Below are 25,453 nucleotides of genomic sequence, written 5' to 3'. Positions count from 1 at the left end.
TGTAATTTCTGTCAATTTACCCACTTGGCCTTAAATTAACTTTCACATTTGTGTAATCTTTTTCTCTTTGTCAAATTTAAATTATTAGTGGAGATTTATATTTTTAAATAAACCTTTCATGACAACACCAGTATAACACTTGGCTTAGTAACAAGCTGAATTGACCTTTTAGCTCATTTCTTTTAATATAGCTGTCACTGCTCCTCCTCTAAAATTAACCTTGTAGGAGGTCAGGGCATGTGGGGGGTGTGTAGGGGAGGGGGAGAGAGGGATCCATAAAATCTAGCCTCTTACGTTGCTTGCCCTGTTCTTCTGAGTCTCCGATCAACCAAAGAGGGCTTTATGCTGAAATAGATTTCTAATTGCTGCAATTTCTGGTGTAAACACTTTGAGTATTTGTACGCATGTATGAAATTAATGAACATTTCTCAACAAGCATCTGCTAACTGCAAATTTCAAGCTCTTAACTCACCATTTGTGCTTTCTGCTTTAGATGTTGCTGCATTTACCAGCTAATTCTTACCTTTTAATTTTATGAATTATTGGTGGAGATGCCTCATTAAAATTTATTAGGGTTCTGTCATACATTATTCAAAGTGCAGTATGATAGGTTTATCCTTCAGCCATATATTTTTGTTCAAATAATCATGGCATCCTAATGGTGTGCATTTTAAGTAACTGTACTTGATCTTACCTTCTTCAATCAGGAAGCCAGCATAAGTTTTCACAAATTCATAGTAAATGACATCATCCACATCCTTGTCTGTGGCACTAACTTTTATTACCAATGTTCCCCTGGGCAGACTTTCATTAATGGTTAATGGATTTGGTGAGATTGCACTTGAAAGACACAACAAAATGGCTTAATTCTCCTCGACATGGAATGATGTAGCTAAACCTTCGACTTAAATCAATCTTTACCATTAAACACTCTTAGAGTCAATACTTTGGACAAACCATTAGAGTCAATCAAAAATAAAGAAAACATCTTGGATAAAGAGAGTTTTTCCACTAATTATTAGTGAGATAAAGCAGTGAACCACCTAGACATGCACAGTATAAGATATAAAAGCTTTCTTGAAGATGATAGTAAAAATTGAATGCACAATTCATCAACTATATTAGCCCATTTTATGTGATAATTTAGTTTACGATCTCATCAAATCATTTGATTTTATTCTTGTGCAGAAATGTTGTCAGAATAAAGAAGTGCAAACACAGTGATTGTATTTCCAAGTCAATATGGTGAATGGCCTATTGGGGAGCATGATGTTCACATGTATCTGCTGCCTTTGTCTTTCCAGAGGAGTGTGGTCATGGGTGTGGAAAATGCTGTCTAAGGAGCCTTGGTGAATTTCTGCAATCCATCTTGTAGGTGGAAAACTCTAATGCTACTGAATATCGAAGGTGTAAAAAGAGCTTGGCATCACACCCACAAGCAGTCAGGTGGGCCACTTTGTCCTGGATGGTGTCAAGTTTCTTGAATGTTGTTGGAGCTGTACTCAAGGCCATTGGAGTATATTTGGTCACACTCCTGATTTGTGCTTTAGCGATGGTGGACAGGCTTTTGGGGTCAGAATTTGTGTTACTCACTATAGGACTCCTACCTGCCTTATTCTTATTTATATGACGAGCCCAGTTCAGTTTCTGGTCAATGGTTAAACCCCAGGATGTTGTTAGTGAGGAATTTAGTGGTGATAGTGCCATTGAATGTTATGGGATGACTATTAGATGCTCACTTGATGGTCATTGCCTGTCACTTGTTTGGCACAAATATTACTTGCTACCACTGAGTCCAAACCTGTAAACTGTCTAAGACTTGCTACATTTGAATGTCGACGGCTTAATTATCTGAGGAGTCTCAAATGGCGCTGAACATTCTGTGAATCATGAGCAATCATCCTCATTGCTAACATTATAATGAAGGTACGGGCATTAATGAAACAGCTGAAGTTGGTTTGCCCTAGGACATGTTATTGGTGAACTTCTGCGGAGATGTCCTGGAGCTGAGATGAGGTGGCTGACCATCAACAACCACTTTCTTTTGTGACAGGTATGACTCAACAAAGATTCCCAGTCACTCCAGTTTTGTGAGGGCTCCCAGAAGCCACATTCTATCAAATGCGGCCTTTATGTCAATGTCAATCGCTCTCACCTTACCTCTGAAATTCAGCTCTTTTGTCCAAGTTTAAACCAAAGCTAGCTACAATGAGGTCAGGAGCTAAGCCACAAATAAGTGAGTATTGTACTTTGGAAAGTCAAATCAAGGTATGGCTTATACAGTAAATGGTAAGGTCCTGTGGAGCCTTGTGGAACAGAGGGACCTGGTGTTACAAGTGCATAGTTCATTGAGAGAGGCATTACAAGTGGACAGGATGGTGCAGGAGGCATTTAGCGTGTTGGCCTTCATCAGTCGAAGCATTGACTACAGGAGTTGGGACATTATATTACAGTTGTATGAGGTCCTTGGTGACACTGCATTCAGAGTATTCAGTACAGTTTTATTCACCCTGTTGTAGGAAAGATATACTTAAACTGGAAAGTATGCAAAGGTGATTTATGAGGATGTTTCCAGGACTAATAGGCCTGAGTTATAGGGAAAGGTGGGCCAGGAGAGCGCTTTATTCCTTGGAACATAGGAGAATGAGGGGTGACCATTTGGAGGTGTATTAAATCATGAGGGGCATAGATAAGACAAACGCATACAGCCTTTTTCTCAGGGATGTGAAACTGAAAACTAGAGGGTATAGGTTTAAGGTGAGAGGATAAAGATTTAAGAAGGATATGAGGAGAAACTTCTTCTCACAGAGTGGTACGCATATGAAATGGGATGCCTGAGAAAGCAGTTGAGGCAGGTATATTAGCAACATGTTAAAAATATTTGGATAGGTGCATGCATGGGAAAGATTTAGAGGGATATGGGCCAAATGTGGACACTTGGAACTAGCTGAATGGGTAGCCATGGTCAGCATAGACCAGTTTGGGCTGAAGGGCCTTTTTCCACGCTGTATTACTCTACTCCATGACTGTGAAACTACAAAGAATAAACATTTATGTGGCTGAAAATTTAGTTTTAAAAGTGAATGGCAGTGGTTCAAAGCCGTTCATAAAAAATAAATGCAAGTGGGTGAAACATTGGCGAGTGGTGAAAGTTGTGTCATACTGTCTCTCTGTATTTGTCTGGGTGGCTGTTACTCAAGCAGCAGAGATTTTTAAGCAAAGGCAACTTAAAGACAAAGGACATCTTTCTACAAACAATTATTTGCATGCACAATCTTTGCAGCAGTTTTAAAATAAGCACACTCAATCAATCTCTAGCTCCAAATTCATTGTAATATATCAGTTATACAAAACCAAAATTACTCACCTGAACAGAGGTGATTCATCATTGAGATTTTCGAGATTAATTGTAATGGAGCCAGTGCAAGATTTAGGGCTACTCTTTCCAACCTCAGTTACTTCGACTCTCATCTGAAATCTCTGTTGTCGAAAGAATTTTAAAAGTTATGGCATTAATCTTCTTATCGTTCAAGATGGTAACACAGTGTTACATATTAGTAGATTAGGGTTTGCTTTGGGTTTAGTGGTTCACTCTGACCAATCCTGCACTCTATCAGGCAAGACTATCTCAGTGAGTCTCACTTTACTCAAGGATATGATTGTGTACGTGTAGGTCAGTGGGTTGGATGACTGCCACATCAGCCTGGACCAAGTGAAGATCTTACACAGAATATTACACACCTACATGTGTGTGAATCATGACTGGGGGGCATGAGTTCAAATCCCACTGCAACAGTGTAATTTAAATTTAGTTAACAAACTGGGAATATATAAATTAACTAGTGGTCTCCTTGACAACTGTCATTAAAAAAAATTCTGATCCACTAATGTCCTTCTTAAAAGGTAGGAAATCTACTCTTCTTACCCAATCTAACAGACGCATGACTCCAGATCTACAGCAACATAGTTATCTCTGAAAAAGCTAAGGAAGCCACTTAGGTCAAGAACAATTGGGGAAGGACACCAAATACTGGTGTTGGCAATGCCACCCAAATCCCACAAACAGAAATTAACAATATTTTCACAGAAATTTCAACCTAACCAGAAACAGCAGAAGTAATTATTGCAATGGAAAACTCAACAACTTGCATTGATATAGCGTCTCTAACATAAGAACAGGAATAGGCTACTCAATGCCTCAAATAATGTTCCAGGCAACTCAACACCTGTGAACCTAAACTGATGGAACTTCACACTATAAATACTCCAGAAGTGAAGTGAAACTGAGCTGATTTAATCACAAGTATTGTTAGAGCAAACAAGACATTTACAAGGCAATAAGTAGTCAAATCCTAGTCATTTACCGTCAAACCATCTTCATAATCTAAGGGTGAAACTGAACTTCTAGAAATCAATCCACTGTTGGAATCCAGTGTGAAGTACTGAGCAGTTCCTGTAGTTTCATCGGTAATACTGAACTGGAACGTGTATATTAATAAAAGAATAAGTAAATGGTGAAAAATTTCAGAATAAAACCTCAGTCTTAATTTTCAAAGAGTTATAATTTATTGGTATGTTGTTCAATTACAAAGGGAATAATAAGTTCCATGGCTATTTGACTTCCCTCAGGAAGTGGATGATTATAAGAGAATACTAGCCAATCTGTTATGACCATTCACACAGATAATCAAAGAATATATCGATATTTAGCTTTGTTATAACAGAATTCATGGAGGCAATGCACTTTTTGTATGGAAAAACTGCATTCCCACAGCATTACCCTGACCAATTAGCCTGGCCTGAGATCAAAGATTGACAGTTAATTATTTTTGTTGTACCTTCAGGTCTATGATGGTCCAAACAATTAACACCTTCCTCTTCTTGGCCTTTTAGCTCAGACCAAGTGTAAGATCCTAAGTTGCAAGTCATCGCCAGATTGTGACTGGACGTTAGAGGATCATTATTTAAACTGAGCTGCTATTGGTGGATCTTTTACTGGCTTTGTCCTAATGTCAATTCCATGTGCAGCTATAGCCATTGCAAATGCCTGCACCTCAAGCCAGGGTGACCAGAACACAGTCAGGATGACTGTAAAGAAACTTGTGCTCCTGAGATGCTGTTGTGTTCATTCAGCTTCACACTTTGTTATCTCTGGTCATTTGGGTCTTTTTCAGGAAGAGGATCCTCCTGGACTCTGTGCTCTAAGTCTAAGTATGTTTTTCAGATCTCAAGTGTGTGTTATACCAAGTGTTCACACTTAGAACATAGAACATAGAACATTACAGCACAGTACAGGCCCTTCAGCCCTCGATGTTGTGCTGACCTGTCATACCCATCTCAAGCCCATCTAACCTACACTATTCCATGTACGTCCATATGCTTGTCCAATGATGACTTAAATGTCCCTAAAGTTGGCGAATCTACTACCGTTGCAGGCAAAGCGTTCCATTACCTTCCTACTCTCTGAGTAAAGAAACTACCTCTGACATCTGTCCTATATCTTTCACCCCTCAATTTAAAGCTATGCCCCCTCGTGCTCGCCGTCATCATCCTAGGAAAAAGGCTCTCCCTATCCACCCTATCTAGCCCTCTGATTATTTTATATGTTTCAATTAAGTCACCTCTCAATCTTCTTCTTTCTAATGAAAATAGCCTCAGGTCCCTCAGACTTTCCTCATAAGACCTTCCCTCCATACCAGGTAACATCCTAGTACATCTCCTCTGCACCCTTTCCAAAGCTTCCGCATCCTCCTTATAATGCGGTGACCAGAACTGTACACAAGACTCCAAGTGCGGCCGCACCAGAGTTTTGTACGGCTTCACCATAACCTCTTGGTTCCGAAACTCGATCCCTCTATTAATAAAAGCTAAAACACTGTACGCCTTCTTAACAGCCCTTCAACATGGGTGGCAACTTTCAAGGATCTGTGTACATGGACACCGAGATCTCTCTGCTCATCTATACTACTAAGAATCTTACCATTAGCCCTGTACTTTGCCTTCTGGTTACTCCTACCAAAGTGCATCACCTCACACTTGTCTGCATTTAACTCCATTTGCCACCTCTCAGCCCAGTTCTGCAGCTTATCTATGTCTCCCTGCAACCTACAGCATCCTTTGTCACTATCCACAACTCCACCGACCTTGGTGTCGTCTGCAAATTTACTAACCCATCCTTCTACGCCCTCATCCAGGTCATTTATAAAAATGACAAACAGCAGTGGACCCAACACCGACCCTTGCGGTACACCACTAGTAACTGGTCTCCAGGATGAACATTTCCCATCAACTACCACCCTCTGTCTTCTTCAGCAAGCGAATTTCCGATCCAAACTGCTATATCTCCCCCACAATCCCATTCCTCCGCATTTTGTACAATAGCCTACTGTGGGGAACCTTATCGAACACCTTGCTGAAATCCATATACACTACATCAACCGGTTTACTCTCATCTACCTGTTTGGTCACCTTCTCAAAGAACTTAGTGGTGCTTTTATATGCTGAGGCTCAGCCTCAGTGACGGTGATGTCTGGGATCGTTTTTAACAGTCTCAATGTGGGGGGGCAACACCACAAAAAAAGCACGTGTTCCAGAACATACACTGAAACATAAATTGACTGCACCTGGAGGCGGGGGGAACTATCAAGATGCCCTTTGGTCTGTTCTTCTGCGGAAAGAGTTGACCTCGACCAAGTGTTGCAGCCTGGCATGTTGTGAAGCCCAAGACTACATGGCAATACATACACTAAAGCTTGGTGTAGGTGTTGCAAAGGTGCAATGGGAATAGAGAACTGTCTAAGGTCTTTCTGCCAAGAATACAAAGGTCCATTCAATTATTAGACTCCTTCTCTGCCTCAGATTGTACATAAGTGGTATCCTGCAAGAGTAGGAAATGTCTTTGTTTGCAATTGCAGGGAATATCAAATTTCAATGTTAGCTTTTTTTATAAATGCTAAGAGTTTACAGAACTGTTTTAGTACCTTGTGCCTATACATGACTTTTTATGAATAAAGTATATATTTGCACCTTAAAAACAAAACAGCACATTCCTCTCATGCTGTAAAAACTGGACACATCTTTTTCAAGTTTGTTTCTTGACACCTAGTTTTGATCAGTGCAAAACAAAAAACATTGACTTATTTCGTTTTTAAGCAATGTTTAAGTGCACTGAAGTAACTTGAAAAGCCTCTTCCAACAGCACTTTCCAAACTCTCAACCTCTCCCACCTGCATGGGTTGCAGAAGTAAAAACACACGACTACCTGTAAGTTCCCCTCCAAGCCACTCACCGACCCAAGTGGAACTTATATTTGCCTTTTCTTCATAGTGACTGGTACAAAGCCCAGGAACTCCATACCCAACGGTGATTTGGGCATCCCGACGTCTCAGGGACTGCAACCGACCACCACCTTCTCCAGTGCAATTAGGGATGATAATTAATGCGACCTAGCCACGTACAACCATGCCCTTTTAACAAATACATTTTTTTTAAAGAACCTTGCGTTTGTCTCAGATTTATAGCCTTGAACTTTTTGTTCTGCAGTAGGAAATGACATCTTACGAACTGGGTATTAGCGTGAAACCTCTGTCAGAATTTATATCGGACTCCCAACACAGACAACTTGCTTTTTACCAGCATAAACCAATTAAAAGCTCACCCCTGAGCTCCCTCACTAATTAGGGTCCAAGACAGGGATGATTCTGTCATGGGATCAATCTCTAATGAAAGGGAATTGGTATGTTTCAGTAAAGATCACTATGCTTGGGATTTTTGATGCTACTTCAAGTGCAGTAATGTTTGCCCCGCTATCTCCATCAAGTCCTGTGAAATCTGAGGAAGCAAGGAGCTTCTCCAACGAACTGAAACATGGAAGGAAGTTGCTGACAGTGACAGGCACCTTGTTGGCTGATGGGAATGTGTTCCCACCTGCTCCAAAAGGAGGGAGGACTTGTTCCAGAGGATGCAGGTGATCTGCAAAGACAGCCTGATCCACTAGAGGCACTGGTGCTCTGACATATTGGGTGAATCATTACCCTATCAATTCATCCTGTGTTGGGGATCTTATTTCCTTTGAGCAGGACCTTGATGGTCATCTCCTCTGTTCTGTGGAGTGATAGGTAGCCAAAAAGAAGGCATGTTTCTCATATTGGTAGCAGTGTGGCTTGTGTCACTATCTCACATCAGAGGTGGTAGATGAAGATACATTAGAGGAGCTGATGTGATTAAGAGTGGGCACAGGCCAGTGAAGTGCTTTCCAACAAATTGGCAATCAGCTGTAAAGCAAGTGATAACGCTCACTACTAAAAGACAAAGTGTTGTGAACAATAACCTCCACTGGCCAAAGCTGGAACCTTTCAGTTTCTCTGATCAAAGATTTCCCAGAAGATCAGTTTCACTGAAACAGCTCTTGCTACTGCACTCTCATCTCTGTGACCTTGGCAAGAGGTTGATTGGTGAAGAAATAACTTTCTCCTTTTGGAAGACCAAGGCCTAAAGCTGGAGGCCATCATAATTGGCTCCTTAATCTCAAGGAATTCTTCATAATTTACTTAATGTACCCAAGAGAGTTCCTGATTGACTTCAATCTTCCAATGCCCCAACAGCCCCATTTTATCCAAAACCCAGCCCAACCCCCTGACAGAAAAGTTCAGAAAGGGCAGGAACATTCAGGGATCCCAACGCAATACGGTATTCTGTGAATTTCCTGCTGCATCCACTCTTGAACTGCACTCTAACATCTAGTTTTTGTTTTGAGAGGCTACAATATCATTCAGTGCAAAGCACGAACATAATTATTTGTTACCATCCTTCCAACTTGCTTCTGTGGACTGTAATGTAATATTTGTTACTGGTGGTTTCGGTCAGAAAATTAGCATGCTGTTAGCGTACTCATGGTGAGTTACTTTTTAACTGTAACATATCTGTTAGTTAATTTTAAAGTAACCTAGCCAATAGAACTAAATTTTTTATCAATATCACTGAAATTGATTGCGTCTAATTTTGAAACATGAGCAACTACTTACATTTATGCTGTGCCTGTGACATAGCAAAATGCCACAAGGTGCTTCAAGCATGCAATCTGGCAAATATAGACACCAAATTAAAACAATGAAGTGGATGTTGAAAGCCTGGTGAAAGAATTAAGCTTTATGGTGGGTGTCAAAGTAGAAAAGATGGAGGGATCCAGGGAGAGAAAATTATGTTTCAAAGGAGGGCCCATGGAGATCTATATACAGAAGTACACTGATAAGATTTTTTCCATTTTTTTTCTATAACCAATAAATAAGCATCAGATCTTCATCATAATTTGTATTTCCTTATTGTTCAAGTAAGAATATTAATCCCAGTTTACTTACTTGAATAGAATCACTGGCATCTGGGTCAGCAGCAAGGATCTGATAAACTGATGCAGAGGTGGGAAAATTCTCAGGAATAACAAGAGAAACACCTGGTTTAAATAGAAAAGCCATCGGATAATCTAAATATGGAATAGAGCTCCATTCCACAGTGACACCTTGAGCTTAATTTGCAATACGCTGGCAGTTCACCCTGTTCTTTCTCCAGTAATGTGTTTCTGCTCTAATGAGATTTTTTCAATAAGGTTAGTGAAGTCACTGCAGGAGATAATGAATTGGAAAATGTTGTCACCAGGTCAATCAATTTTAATAAATTATAGTCAATAAGCTATTGACTTCTATTTATTAAACTTGAATCCTCAAACATACAATCTGTAAGTAAGGCAGTTAATCACTATGGTTAAAGTTCTCCTGTTGATATTTTTAGATAAGATGGAGTTTTGTGTGTTATATTCATGTCAACTTTCTGCAAAACTAAATTGAAAAAACATTTACATCCACATGTATTCAAAAACATCTAAATATGAATGGACTATCAATTTTATCCACAAGCCTACTTCACAATTAGCCAATTGTTGACTAGACACAAAGAGAGGAAAATTGATTAGATCAACACGAAAAGATGCTAAACAATACGGGGCTAGATGGCATTGGGAAGGTGAGGGGAGGGGAGATAAGGACTATTCACCCTCCCAACTAAAAAGCCAGTCAGAAACTGGTGACAGTAACACTAGTTGGGCAGGGTGGCACCTCTATCCCACACAATGAAGCAAATCCTGCCCATAGGAGCTGCCATTGGATCTGGTTGCTATCACTCCACTAGCAGCACCATGAACTCAGCGAGCAAAACTCTTGCCACTCCTGAAGAAGGCAACCATGGATGCTGAGTGGAGTTAAGTGAATACTAGTAGTGGGGACAGGAGAAGGAAGATGAATCAAGGAGCAAGATTTGGAGAACAGGTAGGCAGGAAGGTGGTGTGCTCCTGATTCTGAGGGGCTGGGGGTGTGGGGAGACGCCTGTCCTGCAGAGGGTAACCTCATTCCTGCCCACCCTTTCACAATTCTGTAAATGAAATAAGTCAGCCTCTGCTCCCAGAGCCCACATCCTCAACCATCGGCAGCATAGCTTTTAACAAGCTCAATGGACCTTTCATTTATTTACATGTGTTAGTAGGACAGCTGACTTCAGAACCAACATCCTCTTTGTTATGGGATGTGAGCTCGGGAGTTGGTGAGAAGGTAATGGCCTAACAACCAGATCTGAAGCATGTCATATTGAGTCCTGTATCAAGGGTGGTTCACAGGTATTTACGTGGAACCAAAATGTTGAATTGGGACAACAGAAAGATTAGCACAGTTACCAAAAACTTGAAGTGGCAGTCAATAAGGTGTTTTTACTTTTGAATAAGGAAAAGGAATAGAAAGGTTTAAGCAGTGTATGTCAGTGAGCAAAACCCAAATGGCAGAAATTTCAGCTACAGTGATGGCTTGAAGGCCAGATTGCAAACAGGACAATGTTCAAGTGAGGGCCCTAGGGAAGCACTGGGTTGGAAAAGGTGCAGAGCTAGAATGATGCAAAGTCAGCAAGGAGTCAAAACTGACAGTAAAGGAAGATCATGGAGGCTAAATGAACAGTACATCATACGGCACAAGTTGGAATTTATGTAGAATTAGGATTCGGTTTGCTAGAAAGGAAGGAGTCTGGAGTTATCCTTGATTGTTGGTTCATCTTCTAGTAATTAATATGGAGTCAGACTGAGGATGGCAATGATCAATCATTCTCGACCTACCGACTACACTGTACATAAATAATGTTTGGCTTAATTTAAAATACATAAATTGACAGAGCACAATCAGACAAAATTTTGATCTAAAGCAGAAATATTTTTACCTACTTCACCAAAAGCAAATCCACTACTTTCCTGCCTTGAAGAAAATGTTTTCCTTTAATCACTTGAATTCCATTTGTAATTAACTTAGGCTTCAGTCCAACTATGTGACATAAAAGCACAATCTCTGCTGGCTTCTTTTCCTACTTTAAATTTTGCAGGTCAACAGCTGGAATTTTGACCCAAATCTAAAATTCCAGAACTTCTCTTTGATTTAATTATTGAAATTCAGATTACTTTATTACTGAAGTTTACAATTAAGATGTACATACCTGCTCCCACGGTGAATGCAGGATCACAGACAGGTGCTTCGTCCATATCATCCACTGACACTGTCAGGGTGTAAGTGGACGAGTGTCTACGATTGTTATCATATGCTCTGATGGGTAATAAATGAACTTTTGCAACATCAGGGCTGTCATAGTCTAGCCGCATCTGTAAGACGATATCTCCAGAATCTAATAAATGAGAAGTGACATTTGTTAAAGATCAAACTGCTAATCTTGTGATCCTTTAAATAGAAATGGATGGACTTTGTGTCATATACTGCCCATTTGAATTACTGTTGACCAGTTTTTCAAGGCCTCCCAAAATGAAATTTAAAGCATTTCTCAACACCTTGTTTCGATGGGGTCACAACTGGTGAGCATCAAAATCCTATAAAAAGCAAATAAATCAGACACAATCTGTTTTGTTGATCTATATGCATAGGACACAGGGAGATTTACCGTGTACTCGTGCAAAATTATCCTAGAGAATCTTTCTGCAGACGTCTGAGCAGGCAGGTGGAGCTGCGCTTGACTGTATAGTTCCCTTAACTTAGTAATTACCTGGCATCAAATGGTCACTGATACTCATGAATCACGTTACTCGATTATTTACTAGGCAAATTGCTTTTACTGCAAAGTAATAGTGTGAGATGGCTAGCTTCACCTGTTCTTCAAATTGTTGAAGTGCCTTCTTTTTCCTGGATTATCTAAGGTTGACTTGGACATGGACTAGGTCGGTGTTTGATGAGTTTCAATAGTATATATTGTATATAATGAATGATGGTTAGAAAATCAAATTTCTCAAATGTGTCATTTACATGCCAGAAGTATGTTAGGGATAGAAGGTCATTTTATTGAAGATGCATTTCTTACTGTGACTAACGAAGATGTTAGCAAGTGTTGGATCTAGAGGGGATTCCATGGCAACACCATTTGAGTGTAAATGCTGCCATTGAAACTGAAATTAACTGAATAAATCACAAAGTAAAATGAAAACAGATTTACACATCATAACACATCTAAACTGTTCTGTTATACAGGTAACCCCCAAGTTGCAAAAGGGATCAGTTCTTGAGTATGTTTGTAAGTTGATTTGTACACAAGTCAGAACACTACAGCGCAATGTAAACTAATGTTTAAATACAAGCAAATGTTCACTTATCAGATCTTTTAATCTTAATTTACCCGTGTATTAGGATCTCATTTGTTAAGTATGAGGACTCCAGTGTTGCGCACTGGTAAATCAGGGACCGCTTATAGCAGTATATTGCAAATGTGAGTGATGTAAAAACACATGGATTCAGCATTGCTCTCAGGTGTTTGCCTTGTACAGTCTTTTAAACAAAAAGTGGAGGAGAAGTGCAGAAAATTCATGTAAAATTGGTTTCATAATCACAAATGGAAAGGTGTATCACTGCGTAAGCAAAAGGAATTTGTCCACATGTTTTTATAGTGAGGAAAGGTTCATAGACACTGACAATCTCTGCTGCATTTCTCATTCAGAGTTTCCTTGCCTTGATTTGAATTTTTCTAGTGAATTATGAATGACAGTTCCTGTTGTATATCAATGCCAATAATAGTGCAACAATTTGTGGTTGTTTTTGTAATGCATTTGTCATGCTGTTTTAAATTGGTGTTGCCTTACCAAGTTTAATTTCTTGCATATAGGTCCAGATGAGAGCAAGACAAAAAAGCTTTGACTTTGTGTTTCTATTGAACAATGTTTCAGTTCCTTTCCATGTGGGATTGATTGCTCGGTGCTCATGTTTCTGCTGCAAGCTCAGAGAGACTTACCAACATCTATGGAGAAAAGTGGCTGAGGATCAATAAACTCAAAGAAAACATTATCACTTTCGTCCAGATCAGAAGCTTCCATCTTCACCAACACAGTTCCAATAATTACTTCCTCTTTTGTATGAATTGTATCTGAGGGGACTGGACTGTTATAAGAAAAAGCTTCAAGCATTCCAAAAGTAAACATTTAACAAAATTAAACTTTGTACAGTTAGCATTAAGCCCTCAACAAACATATTGTTGATTTATCAATACCTCATTTTGTAACATTTCTGCCTGTAGTAGACATGACAGCCCTACAGCAAAACTTAGCAATGTAAAGCAGTTTTACATAGTTAGAAGCAGCCTAATAGAATTCAAGTGTCAGTTTATCTGAAGTCGCTTTTAGAAAGTGAAACGCTGTCTATTTTGTCTGGTTTGCAATGTGAACCAGCATTTTATCTTCTACTGGAGGCACAATTTAATGTTAAAAAGCCGAACTTACATTTGCTGGGAAATCATTTTCCTTCACCTTCCAACCCAGTACCATTTTTGTGTGGCCTTTCTGGCAAATAGATCTCTTCTGAGGGCTGCCAGAAAATTGTATTTGTATCTGCACACAACTTTCATGTACTGTTGAGGGTTGTGGAAGCTCTGAAAAAGGCACCTCCTAAAGCGGTTAATGACTACTGGGTGAAATCTGCCGACAAGCCAGATCATTCTGACAACTTGAAACATTATTAATTGCTGTGCCGAATAATTTAGATGTGTTTTTAGTGTAATGATTCACTTCAGGCCACAGGAAAATCTGGTGCAATTAGGCTACACATTACGAAACTGATCATCGAGGCACTTATGTCTCCTGTTTGAATAGCTTTACATTTTACCAAGAACTGACAAGATTGTAAACTCTCTGCAATCACTACAATTTAGCTCTCAATAGCTGTTTTCCTTTGTAATGGTGTATTGATGAAACAGACTTGGATCTCAGCAAATATCAGTCATATGCTTATAGAATTACTGTCTTTCTGCTCAACCTGAGTCCCCAGAGTGAGTCAAAGAAGAGTAAACAAACTTTTTTTGAAATCAGCCTTATCTTAACTAAGGTCTCTTTGCATTAAAATCTCTCTGATTAAAACATTGGTAGAAGCAGAAGTTCTTGCTATATTTAAAAGCATTCTGGATATTTACTTTAAAAATTGTAACTTGCATGGCTGCAAACTCATTGCTGGAATGCAGGATTAGACTGCATATGTTCTTAGTGACAGGCACGGACATGATGGACCACAAGGTCGCTTTATGGATTGTAAACTTTCTATGATATACAATAATATACAGTTGATCAGTTGAAGGCTATCCTCTGCACAACTGAATCTTCAATCTCATACAATTTCCAGTGTTAACATTTCAAAGCTTCATCAAATAATTCAATTTAGCTTTTCTGTAGAAAATTCCCCTCTTTCATGTTCCGTACTTGTTACTGTGATGATAGTTCTTATTGACACCATAACATTCAATTAACAGATCATATTCTGTACATTTATGTGTAGCATTATGGCTGGTGTAGTCATTTCTTTCAACTGGTAAGTAAGCAACATTAAGATTACATCAGTGATCACTCCCCCTCCCATTCTTTAGATGACATGTCCATCATGGGCCTCCTGCAGTGCCACAATGATGCCACCCGAAGGTCGCAGGAACAGCAACTCATATTCCGCTTGGGAACCCTGCAGCCCAATGGTATCAATGTGGACTTCACCAGCTTCAAAATCTCCCCTTCCCCCACCACATCCCAAAACCAGCCCAGTTCGTCCCCTCCCCCCACTGCACCACACAACCAGCCCAGCTCATCCCCTCCACCCACTGCATCCCAAAACCAGTCCAACCTGTCTCTGCCTCCCTAACCTGTTCTTCCTCTCACCCATCCCTTCCTCCCACCCAAAGCCGCACCTCCATCTCCTACCTACTAACCTCATCCCACCTCCTTGACCTGTCCGTCTTCCCTGGACTGACCTATCCCCTCCCTACCTCCCCACTTATACTCTCTCCACCTATCTTCTTTTCTCTCCATCTTCGGTCCGCCTCCCCCTCTCTCCCTATGTATTCCAGAACCCTCACCCCATCCCCCTCTCTGATGAAGGGTCTAGGCCCGAAACGTCAGCTTTTGTGCTCCTGAGATGCTGCTTGGCCTGCTGTGTTCATCCAGCCTCACATTTTATTATCTAACATTAAGATTACATTTGTTTTACTTACGTAATTATGGGTGCCTCATCATCCAAATTATTAACTGTTATAGTCAGAACTCCTTTGCATGACATCTGTGGAGCTGGACTTCCTTCATCATTAACCACAATCTTTAGTGTGAAAAGCTACACAAGTCAATAGTAAAAGAATAAGCAATATACATTTGTTTAAACAACCTGCTTTGTGGCTTTATTCCATGTATCTGTTCTATCAATCAGACGTCTTTAAAATTTACAGCTGTTAAACTGATACCAGTCAAATCTAGTTGCATTTGAGGCCAGATGATGCAAAAGATATTGCTGTTTGACAACAAATCATTGCTTTACGCTGCTTTTAACACTTTGTAGTTTCCAGTTCCAACATCTTGCTCATTTGCTTTTGAGGCAAAACAGTTGCTGAGACTGCCTACAAAACAGCTGCTGTCTGGCCCGATTAGGTGCCCACGCTGCCTTCAGACCTGCCATGGGGAATGATATTAAATTATGCCTCGTGTCTCTCTGCACTTTGTGAAACACAGCAGCACTGTGACCCTGCACAGTTGTCTTGTTCTGTTGTTCAGTGGATTATGAAATATGTGGTGGTGTGGCCTTACAGTTTTATTGCTCTACCAGTAGGGAACAATCTAAATTCCATAATAAGGCCACAAAATATAGGAGACGAATTGGGCCATTTGGATTATTCGATCAGGGCTGACATGTTTCTCAACCCCACTCTCCTGCCTTCTCCCCGTAACCTTTGATCTGGTTTTCAATCAAGAACCTATCAGTCGCTGATACACAAAATGACTTAGCCTCCCCAGCCCTCTGTAGCAATGAGTTCTACAGATACATAACCCTCTGGCTGAAGAAATTCTTCCTCATCTCAGTTCTAAAGAGTCATCGCTTCATTCTGAAGTTGTGTCCTTGGATCCTAGTCTCTCCTATTCATGGAAACCTCTTATCCATGCCTACTCTGTCCAGGCCTCTCAGTATTCTGGGAGTTTTAACCTGATACTCCTTCATCCTTCTAAACTCCATCAAGTACAGACCCACTTATAAAAGATTTAATAGCATAGCACTTAGAAAATAGTGACGGGATTAGACACAGTCAGCATGGACTTCCGAAAAGGAAATCTACTATCTCTGGCAAATCTATTGGACTTTTAGTGAGGATATAGCTGGTAGAGTTGATCTAGTTGAGCCAGTGAATGTGGTTTACCTGGACTTTCAGACGTCCCAAACAAAATATTAACATTACATTTATGTTCTTCACCCAACATTGGAGTGGAGAGGAAATTGAGAGGAGCATAAAATCAGGTGTGATAATGGGGGGCACTGGATAGGCATTGACACCTGGGGATGCTGCCACCTATACCCTGGACCTTGTTGAGGGCTCAGATAGGGAACAAGGCTCCTGAATGGGCAGCCTGTGCCCGACCAAGGGACCCATGCCTCCAGCGACAAGGGCTGTTCTCAGGGAAGACCATCCCTGCCTTCACTATCAATGCCTTCTCCCTCACTGGGGCCTGTATGTTGACTCCCACTGATGCCCCAATTCCATTTAACAGGTCCCTGGGTCTCCTTTGGCTGATCTATATGACCTGCTGCCATTCCAGCTGTTGCCACCACTCTCAGTGTTGCAGTTGAGACCAGAGAGTTGATGACCCTCTGCCTTACAGCTCTTGGGAAAGGGACATCCTTTATTAGAGGAACAGAAATTACAATGGTAGGCATTGGGTGGTCAATGTCAAACCTAGAAGGGACTTCTAGACTAAATTCAGTTGAGGTTGCCCCTGTCATTCCAGCCAGAGGAGCAGTGTCACCTTAAAACTTCCACCAGCATCTCTGACATTTTACATCCACTCATAATTTATAAAACAAAGGCTGGTTATGACCTCTGTCAGAAGTGTGCAGTTGTTTTAATTTTTTTTAAAGAAACAATGTTAACGTAAACAGTTCTAGTTAGTTATGTATAGTCCTGAGATTGAAATGATAAATCTGATTGTTCATTACTGCCGTTTAGTTTTGATTAATGTGCAAAAATTAAGAATCCATGGTTTATTTCAGGATTCAATGCTCTCATTCAGTAAATAATACAACAATTAATTATCGTCACCTCTCCATTAATGTTTCCTTACATGATATGTGTTGTCATAGTCTAGTAGTGTTGTAGAGTTTCTGAACACAATTCCGGTATCAGGATCAATGCTGAATAAGTACCCTCCTGTAACAGGGCTAGACTCCTGGGACTCAATGCTAAACTGATAGAAAAACAAAAACAAAAAAAAAACCTCGTTAGCAGTTATTCAGAATAAATCATGTTACTTGCATTAGTCCAGATGTTGTTATGCAGTCTATTTTATACGTGTGTGACGCACACACACACATAAGCGCACGCACACCTGAGGTTTGAGCAATGAGCTTTAAAACTCAAAGTTCTGTTTGAAACTGTTTAAACTACTGCTTTAGATGCAAACTTTTGGTATGATTTTTGGAAGGCACATGAGCCACATTTCCTAAATGGCCCTGTGTGGATATCTGTTTATAAGATTCAGATATTAGGAAAAACTTACTGTCATTGAATCGTCTATATCAGGGTCTGTAGCATTAACTTGGTAGATGGATTTCAGATTTGAGTAGTTTTCATCAATTTCCACTGTGGCTGCAAAATAACCACAATGTTTGACAACTTAAATGCATATAACATTGTGGAATTATATGTGGAATTGTTATTTTTACAGGACACAAAGTGGTCATCATCTCATTCCTCTCATCACCATCACCTCCCTTTGGCCTGAACTGTCATAGTGAATTTCATCTTGCTGGCATTCTTGTGTCACCTTTATCATGGGGATCCTTCAAGGACTTTGCTTTGCATGGCTCAGTGGTAAGGACTGCTGCCTCACAGTGCCAGTTGGGGTTTGATTCCATTCTCAGGCAACTGTCTGTACTCCATGTGGTTTTCCTGCTGCCGCTCCTGTTTCCTCCCACAGTCCAAAAGGTTGTGCAGGTCAGGTGGATTGGCCACAGTAAATAGCCCATTGTGTCCAGAGATATGCATGTTGGGTGGATTAGTCATGGGAAATGTCGGGTTACAGGGATATGGTAGGATGCTTTTCTGAGGGTCAGTGTGGATTCAATGGGCCAAAATGTCTGCTTCCATGTCGTTGGGACTCTATAATTATAGTGAAACTTATGTTTTATTGTTATCATACAATAAAACAGATCTTGTTAAGATGAGACCCTCTTCTAAAGATTTACTAGTGGTTGTTCCCCTATCACTGCAAAGCAGCTAGGACCTTACACGCAATTAAAGAAAGAGGAATGGTGGCAACGTCCTTCTCCCCCTTAAAACCAAAAATTTATACAAGTTATTTTTCTGCTCACCTGTTCCCTGCACAAATTGTGGAGAGGTGCACACTGGAGGTTCATTAACAGGTTGTAGTAATATAGTCAGTGTCACGGTGACAGTGTTGAAACCCTTGTCAATGGCAAACACTTGGAGTGGGTAGGATCTTAGGGTAGTGCTGCTATCATAATCTAATACTTTCCTAGTAGTCAAGATCCCTGTGACTAAAGACAAGAGAAGAAAATATCAATTTTCAGCATACAGACCTATGAGATAACAGCTTAGGATCTCAAGGATTAAGGCCCAATGTTTAAGCCCTCCTTATAGTCTCTGTAGCTATGTCCATCATATCTGTGTACCTTATACTTGTTATTATCGCAAGGAAAAACCATCTTATTTAAGGCAGAAGTTGTGATTCGGTAGACCAGCAAGTGTTTTATTTCTCTCTCTCACCAGGCCAAGTGAGCCATAAAGATCCCAGCCATAAAGGAGGAAGGTAGCAACAAAGCTTCCCACAGTGAGCAATGTTGTTAACAGCATCATACAAAACAATGGTCAGCAGTGAAGATTGCTCATACAACAGCAGCAACAATGAGGTGGTGATAAAAAAATGCTGTCTCATCCTTGCAAGTGATAGGGTAAAACTGGAAGAGGAGAGCCACGGTGACGAAGTAATTGAATGGGGATAGCCTTGGGGAAATGAATGAGGGTACACATAGGAAATCAGGCTGGAAAATGGTGGAACAACTCCTCACCTGGCCCCCCCATCGTTTGACTGTTACAATTTAACTAAATATACTTATGTGCATGTACATGTTTATTATATGTTTACCTGGATCAATGGAAAACTCATCAGAAGGACTAGCAAATTTAAAAGACACAACGTCACCCGCATCCTTATCACTGGCATTCATCTGCAGTACCACTGTTCCAATCAGAATATCATCTGTGACATTGACTGGATTTTCAGGGCTGAAACTGAAGATTAAGGATTGATTCTTACATTCAGTCATTGAGGTTAACAGTACACATTGTTTTGCTAGATCAGAGTTTCATCAACATTTTTATTTTCAAAGAATAACTTGACAGTCCCAGTGATTTATTCTAATACTTAAGGTATAATTTCAGCTATAAAAGACTCTGTTCCTAAGAAGCTGGTGCACTCAATCCTTTCAGTATTGGCCTTACCTCACAACAGGGAGTTCATCATTCTCGTCAATGATATTAATGGTCAGAGTTCCTTCACAGGATTTTTGTGGAGCTGGGGTTCCTTTGTCTTTCACTGTAATTTCCAACTTGAAGACCTACGTGTGATCAGCAAAACAGCTGCTGAACAATCTAATCTTGCCTGTTGAATTCAATTTCAACCAAACAAATTCGACAACTTTTAAGCGTCGGCCTCATATTAACCGTCCATGTAATGGAATACACTGTGAGTTTATCCCAACATTCACACTATGCTAAGAGACAAAGTTTGCTTCATATTGTTTAGAAAACTTCAAACGCCAGTTATGTTTTGGAGAATCACTTGCTAGGAGGAGAAGATTAAAAACCTGGAGATAGCTAAAGAAATGAGTGCTAAAGCTAATTATTTTTCTTGTTTTTGTTCTAATACACTTCTTTCTGCATGCATGTTAAACTGAATGGCAGACAAATTAGGCAAAGAATGTTTAATTCTGCAAATCAGTGCCCATATCCAGTTGATGATCCCAATTGTGACTTTAGGAAAAGTGGGAAACCTCAATTCAAGTTCTCCAGACTTTGAAAGGTATAAGCAAAACTCCTGCAAACCTGTTGGACACCTACCTCCAAGAGTCTTTTTGTTTGTTTTTAAGCTTTTCATGGGATCAGGGTGGATAGTGCATAAATATCTTCTAGCATAGCAACAAACTGCTATCAACACCCTGCCCCTGACTCCTCCTACATCATTATTTGCCAGCCAGCTGTAATCAATGGGCAGCCAATGTTTCTCCTCAGTGGACTGACAGACAGTTTCAGGTAGTTTATTGAGGAAATGTAAGTAGACCAACAATACAGTGTAAACAACAGTGTTTTGGGATTCTTGAATGTCATGTTGTGCAGTGGTACAACACCAACATCACTCTACCAGGCTCTTAACCCAATCTTTCTTTTTAACAGTATTTCCCAGTGGTAGATTTTTATGTTATTACAGACAGTTAGACCTGACTAGTAGTTAATAGCCTGGATTTTGTATCAAAATAATGCTGAGGCTATCAACATTCAACATTCTTATAGAGTAAATTATTGACGATAATTTGAAGGGTCTAAAATGGGTTACTAAATGTTGAAATCCTGACATTGTTGTCACATTTGTTTTGCTCTTCCATTTTGTGGTACACTGATATCTGGCTGATAGATGCCACACCAAAATCCATGGTTTTATGCTGTGGTGCTCACTCACTAATCACCTACTAATCACCCACTAAGCTTGCCAGAATGTTAGGGCTGGAGCATTCAGTGTAAATGGTACAAACAAGTTTAGAATTTTAGAACCAACAGAAATTGCTGGAATAACTCTAGCATCTGTGGACAAAAAGTAGAGGTAAATTTTTGGGTCCAGTGGCCCTTCTTCGGAACACTGCCAGACCTGCTGAGTTTTTCCAGCAATTTCTGATTTCCAGTATCTGCCGTTCTTTAGTTTTTTTTGTAAATGTGTAAAAGTCGATGGACAGTTCTAAAAATGATGAATAACAAGTGCTGCTTTTTTACAACTGAAGTATCCAGGCCATTACCTCATGATAGTATTGTACTTGCTCTAATATTTTCCGAAACAATCATTCCATCAATGCTTTTCTCAAAGCTCTAGTTTCTCACTAATTCAGTGTCTGTTCACTCTTGCCTTCAACGTTCGCAGAATTCCTGATTTCTAGCATAAATGAAGCAATAGATTGAGAAGGGAGAGCAACATACTCAGTTCATTTGTTGCTGCAGTGTGTCTACATATGAAAATTTCAACAAATCCATTCTGAATCGTTCCATTTACTCTTCATGAAATAACTCAGCAGTTGTTCATTTTGCATTGAGGTAAGCAATGTCATTGAAGCAATTTATCCAAATGTCCCTTAGGGAAAATAATTGGCCTAGCTGCAGCAAATGTGGTTGATCTTAGTTGCCCAAAAGGCAGCTGAAGATGGTTATAAATGCCAGTCTAGCCATATCCCATGAACAAATAGCTATAAAAAAAATACTGAAATCAATCAATTCCCTTGAGGAATATAAAGAAAACAGGAAAGAACTCAAATGAGGAATTAGTGGTGATAGGAGCAGCCATGGAATACCCTTGGCATGTAGGATTTAAGGAGAATAAGGCATTTTATACATACATAAGGAGCAAAAGGATAACTAGGGAAAGGGTAGGTTCACACAAGGACAAAGAAGTAAATTTATGCATGAAGCTAAAGAAGTAGGTGAGGTCCTTAAGGAGTAATTTGCATCAGTATTCAACAAGCATAAGGACATGGATGATGGTTGATTAGAGAGGGGGATATTGATCTTTCAAGGGCATGTTAATAATAAGAATGAGATGGCATTGGGAGTCTTCAAAAACATTAAGATAGATAAGTAGTCACCAAGGCCAGATGGAATCTATCTCAGGTTGCTGAGGAGGCAAGGGAAGGGATTGCTGGGACTTTGACAGAAATCTTTGTATCCTTTTTCAGTACCTAGAAGATCCCAGAGATGGGAGAACAGGCAATATTGTTCCTTTGTTTAAGAAGGGCAACAGAGATAACCCAGGGAATTATAGGCAGGTGAGCCTTACAACAATGCTAAGGAAATCATTGGAGAAGATTTTTAGGAACAGGATTTTCTCACATCTGGAGAAGAATGGACTTATTCGGAATAGTCAGCATAGCTTTAAGCAGGGGAGGTCTTGTCTCACAAACTTGATTGAGTTTTTTGAGGAAGTGACAAAGATGATTGAGCGTAGGGCAGTGGATGTTGTTGACATGGATTTTACTAAAGCATTTGATAAGATTCTTGGAAGGCTGGTCCAGAAGATTAAGTCACATGGGATTCATGGTGAGTTGGCAAGTTGGATACAAAATTGGATTGATCAGAGATAGTAAGAACTGCTGATGCTGGAGTCAGAGATAACACTGTTTGGAGCTGTAGGAACACAGCAGGCCAGGCAGCTCAATTCTGGAGAAGGGTCCTGATCTGAAACATCAGCTTTCCTGCTCCTCTGATGCTGCCTGGCCTGCTGTGTTCCTCCAGCTCCACACTATGGGTTGATCAGAGATGTGGAGGAGTGTTTGTCTGATTGATGGTCTGTGAAGTGTGGTGTTCTGCAATGATCAATGCTCAGACCTCTGCAGTTTGCACTATACATAAGTGATTTGGATGAAAAGCTTGATGGCCTAATTATAAGTTTGCAGTTGATACAAAAATGGATGGAATTGTGGATAATGAGGAAAGTTATCAAAAGATACAGCAAGATATAGATAGTTGGACATTGGGCAGAGAATTGGCAGATGGGAGGTAAATCTGGACAAGTGTGAGATAATGCATTTTGGGAGGTCAAGCGCAACAGGCAAGTACACAGTTAATGGCAGGGCCATTAAAAGCATTAATATGTAGGGGTATTTTGGGATGTATGTCCATAGCTCCCTAAAAGGGATAAGAAGTGGATAAGGTGGTAAAGAAGGCATCCAGAATGCTTGTTTTTACTGGTCTGAGCATTGGATATAAAAGCAGGCCAGTCATGTTGCAGTTTTATAAATTGGGCCAGAGTTGGAGTTCTGTTGTAGTTCTCTCCCCACAACATGGGAAGAAAGTGGATGCATTGGAGAGGGTGCACAAGACATTTACCAGGACATTGCTTGGATTGGAGTGTATTAAATACAGGGTGAGGTTGGACAAACCTGGATTGATTTCTCTAGAACATTGGAGGCTGAGTGGCAACCTGAAAGTATATAAAATTGAGAGGCGTGAATACAGTGGATAGTCAGAGTCTTTTTCCCAGAGTCGACATGTCACATACCAGGGGCCATAAGTCATAGAAAATTGAAAGGACATGTGTGAGGAAAATTTTCTTTTTTTACACAGATGGTGGTAGGTGCCTATAACGTGATGCCAGGAGAAGTGGGAGAAGCAGATACGTTACCAAATTTAAGAAGCATTTAGATAGACACATGAATAGGTAGAGAATAGAGGGACACAGGCCATGTGCGGGAGTTGGGATTAGTTTAGGATGTCATTGTGGTCAGCAAACATTGTCACTTTAATTGTTAAGGGAATTTACGTGATATCCAGATTCATAATCCAGTGATGTTGAAGAATTTCGGTAGACAATTCCAGTTGCTGAATTAATAATGAAAAGATTTCCTCCTGTAACTGGGCCTGATGTCAGGGATTTAATATCAAACTGAAAAGAAACAGAAGGAGAGAATTATTTTCTTTCATGCAAATTTCAAAAGGATACTGATGTTATTGGATGCATTCACTTCTCACAACCACATTTTCTCCTGTTCCCAACTGAAGGCAGCAACTTTTTTTTGGGTGACAGCAGTCACGTGAGACTCTCCCGAACAGTCGCTCTTCGTGTGGGAGTGGAAATGTAAGTATTAACATGTCCAGTGAAGCCTGATCCTGCTCCTATCTAATGAGAATGCACATTGAATAATGTGACCAATGTGGCAGTAACCTTGACAATGAGCTTGACAGCCAGGGGCATCCCGACCCTTGGCCATTTGTGGGACCCTCGGCTCATTTAGGTCATTAATTAGTTCCAATCAGGACACAGTCCCTTTAAAAGACAGGCACCCAACCCACAGGAGCTGCTGACGAATTGGATGACCAGCAGATCAACAGTCACAGTAGCTCCATTTAGGGTGGTGGTCATGGCTGGAGCTGCACCTGGAAGGTAAGGACCCCATGGAAATAGGCCACTCTCATCAGAGGGCTCTGGGGAGTTGGTGGAAGTCAGACGGATGAGTTGGGTTTACTGAGGACAAGGTAGGTGTTGCCACTGAGTTAGCCTTCGTTACCAGAGGGCCACATCTTGTCTGAATACCTGGGTCCTCCCAACCGATCTCACAGACATGGAACCATGTTTCACCAGGAGGTCTGAGCGCATGGCAGAAGACCTGGCTGCCACTGTTCAAAACACCAGTGGTCATGGTAAGCAGTCCTTAATTGGTCACTTAGAGTCGCAGATTATACAGCATGGAAACAAACCCTTTGGTCCACACCAGCCAGATATCCTAAACTGATCTGGTCTGATTTGCCAAGATTTGGACCATATCCCCTTTAAAACCTCCCTATCCATATACATATACAGATGCCTTAAAAGTTATAATTATACACAACTCCACCAGCTCCCCTAGCAACTCGTTTCACACATGTACCACATTCCGAGTGAAAAAATTGCCCCTCAGATCCCTATTGAATCCTTCACTTTTAAACCTAGGCCCTAGAATTTTGGATTCCCCTACTCTGGGAAAAAGACTTTGGCTGTTCATCCAATCCATGCCCCTCATCATTTCATAAATCTCTATAAGTTCACCCCTCAGCCTCTGATGCTCTAGGGATAAAAAAACCCAGTCTATTCAGCCTGTTTATATATCTCAAATCC

The 25,453-nt window shown here is 40.4% G+C and overlaps 1 protein-coding gene across 3 annotated transcripts in view; it reads right to left on the bottom strand.

Annotated features, from left to right (window-relative positions):
• The window catches only part of LOC125463329 (protocadherin Fat 4-like), a 110,586-nt gene that overhangs the window by 25,102 nt on the left and 60,031 nt on the right, over positions 1-25,453 (bottom strand). For all 3 annotated transcript variants that reach the window (XR_009447241.1, XM_059654792.1, XM_059654793.1), the window contains exons 35-47: positions 24,122-24,244; positions 20,047-20,162; positions 19,691-19,836; positions 18,897-19,082; positions 18,083-18,171; positions 17,648-17,770; positions 15,541-15,656; positions 13,309-13,454; positions 11,518-11,703; positions 9,357-9,448; positions 4,365-4,478; positions 3,368-3,480; positions 695-840 (exon numbers count right to left, since the gene is read on the bottom strand). Coding sequence is in view for 2 of the 3 variants with exons in the window: in XM_059654792.1 (XP_059510775.1) it covers positions 695-840; positions 3,368-3,480; positions 4,365-4,478; positions 9,357-9,448; positions 11,518-11,703; positions 13,309-13,454; positions 15,541-15,656; positions 17,648-17,770; positions 18,083-18,171; positions 18,897-19,082; positions 19,691-19,836; positions 20,047-20,162; positions 24,122-24,244 (1,696 nt within the window). In the remaining variant the exon portion in view is untranslated. The remainder of the gene's footprint in view (positions 1-694; positions 841-3,367; positions 3,481-4,364; positions 4,479-9,356; positions 9,449-11,517; positions 11,704-13,308; positions 13,455-15,540; positions 15,657-17,647; positions 17,771-18,082; positions 18,172-18,896; positions 19,083-19,690; positions 19,837-20,046; positions 20,163-24,121; positions 24,245-25,453) is intronic.

This window comes from Stegostoma tigrinum, chromosome 25 (assembly GCF_030684315.1).
Source record: "Stegostoma tigrinum isolate sSteTig4 chromosome 25, sSteTig4.hap1, whole genome shotgun sequence".
NCBI classification, from domain to species: Eukaryota; Metazoa; Chordata; class Chondrichthyes; order Orectolobiformes; family Stegostomatidae; genus Stegostoma; species Stegostoma tigrinum.
The sequence above is the reverse complement of the archived record's forward strand: the minus strand, read 5'-3'. Positions and strand labels throughout refer to the sequence as shown.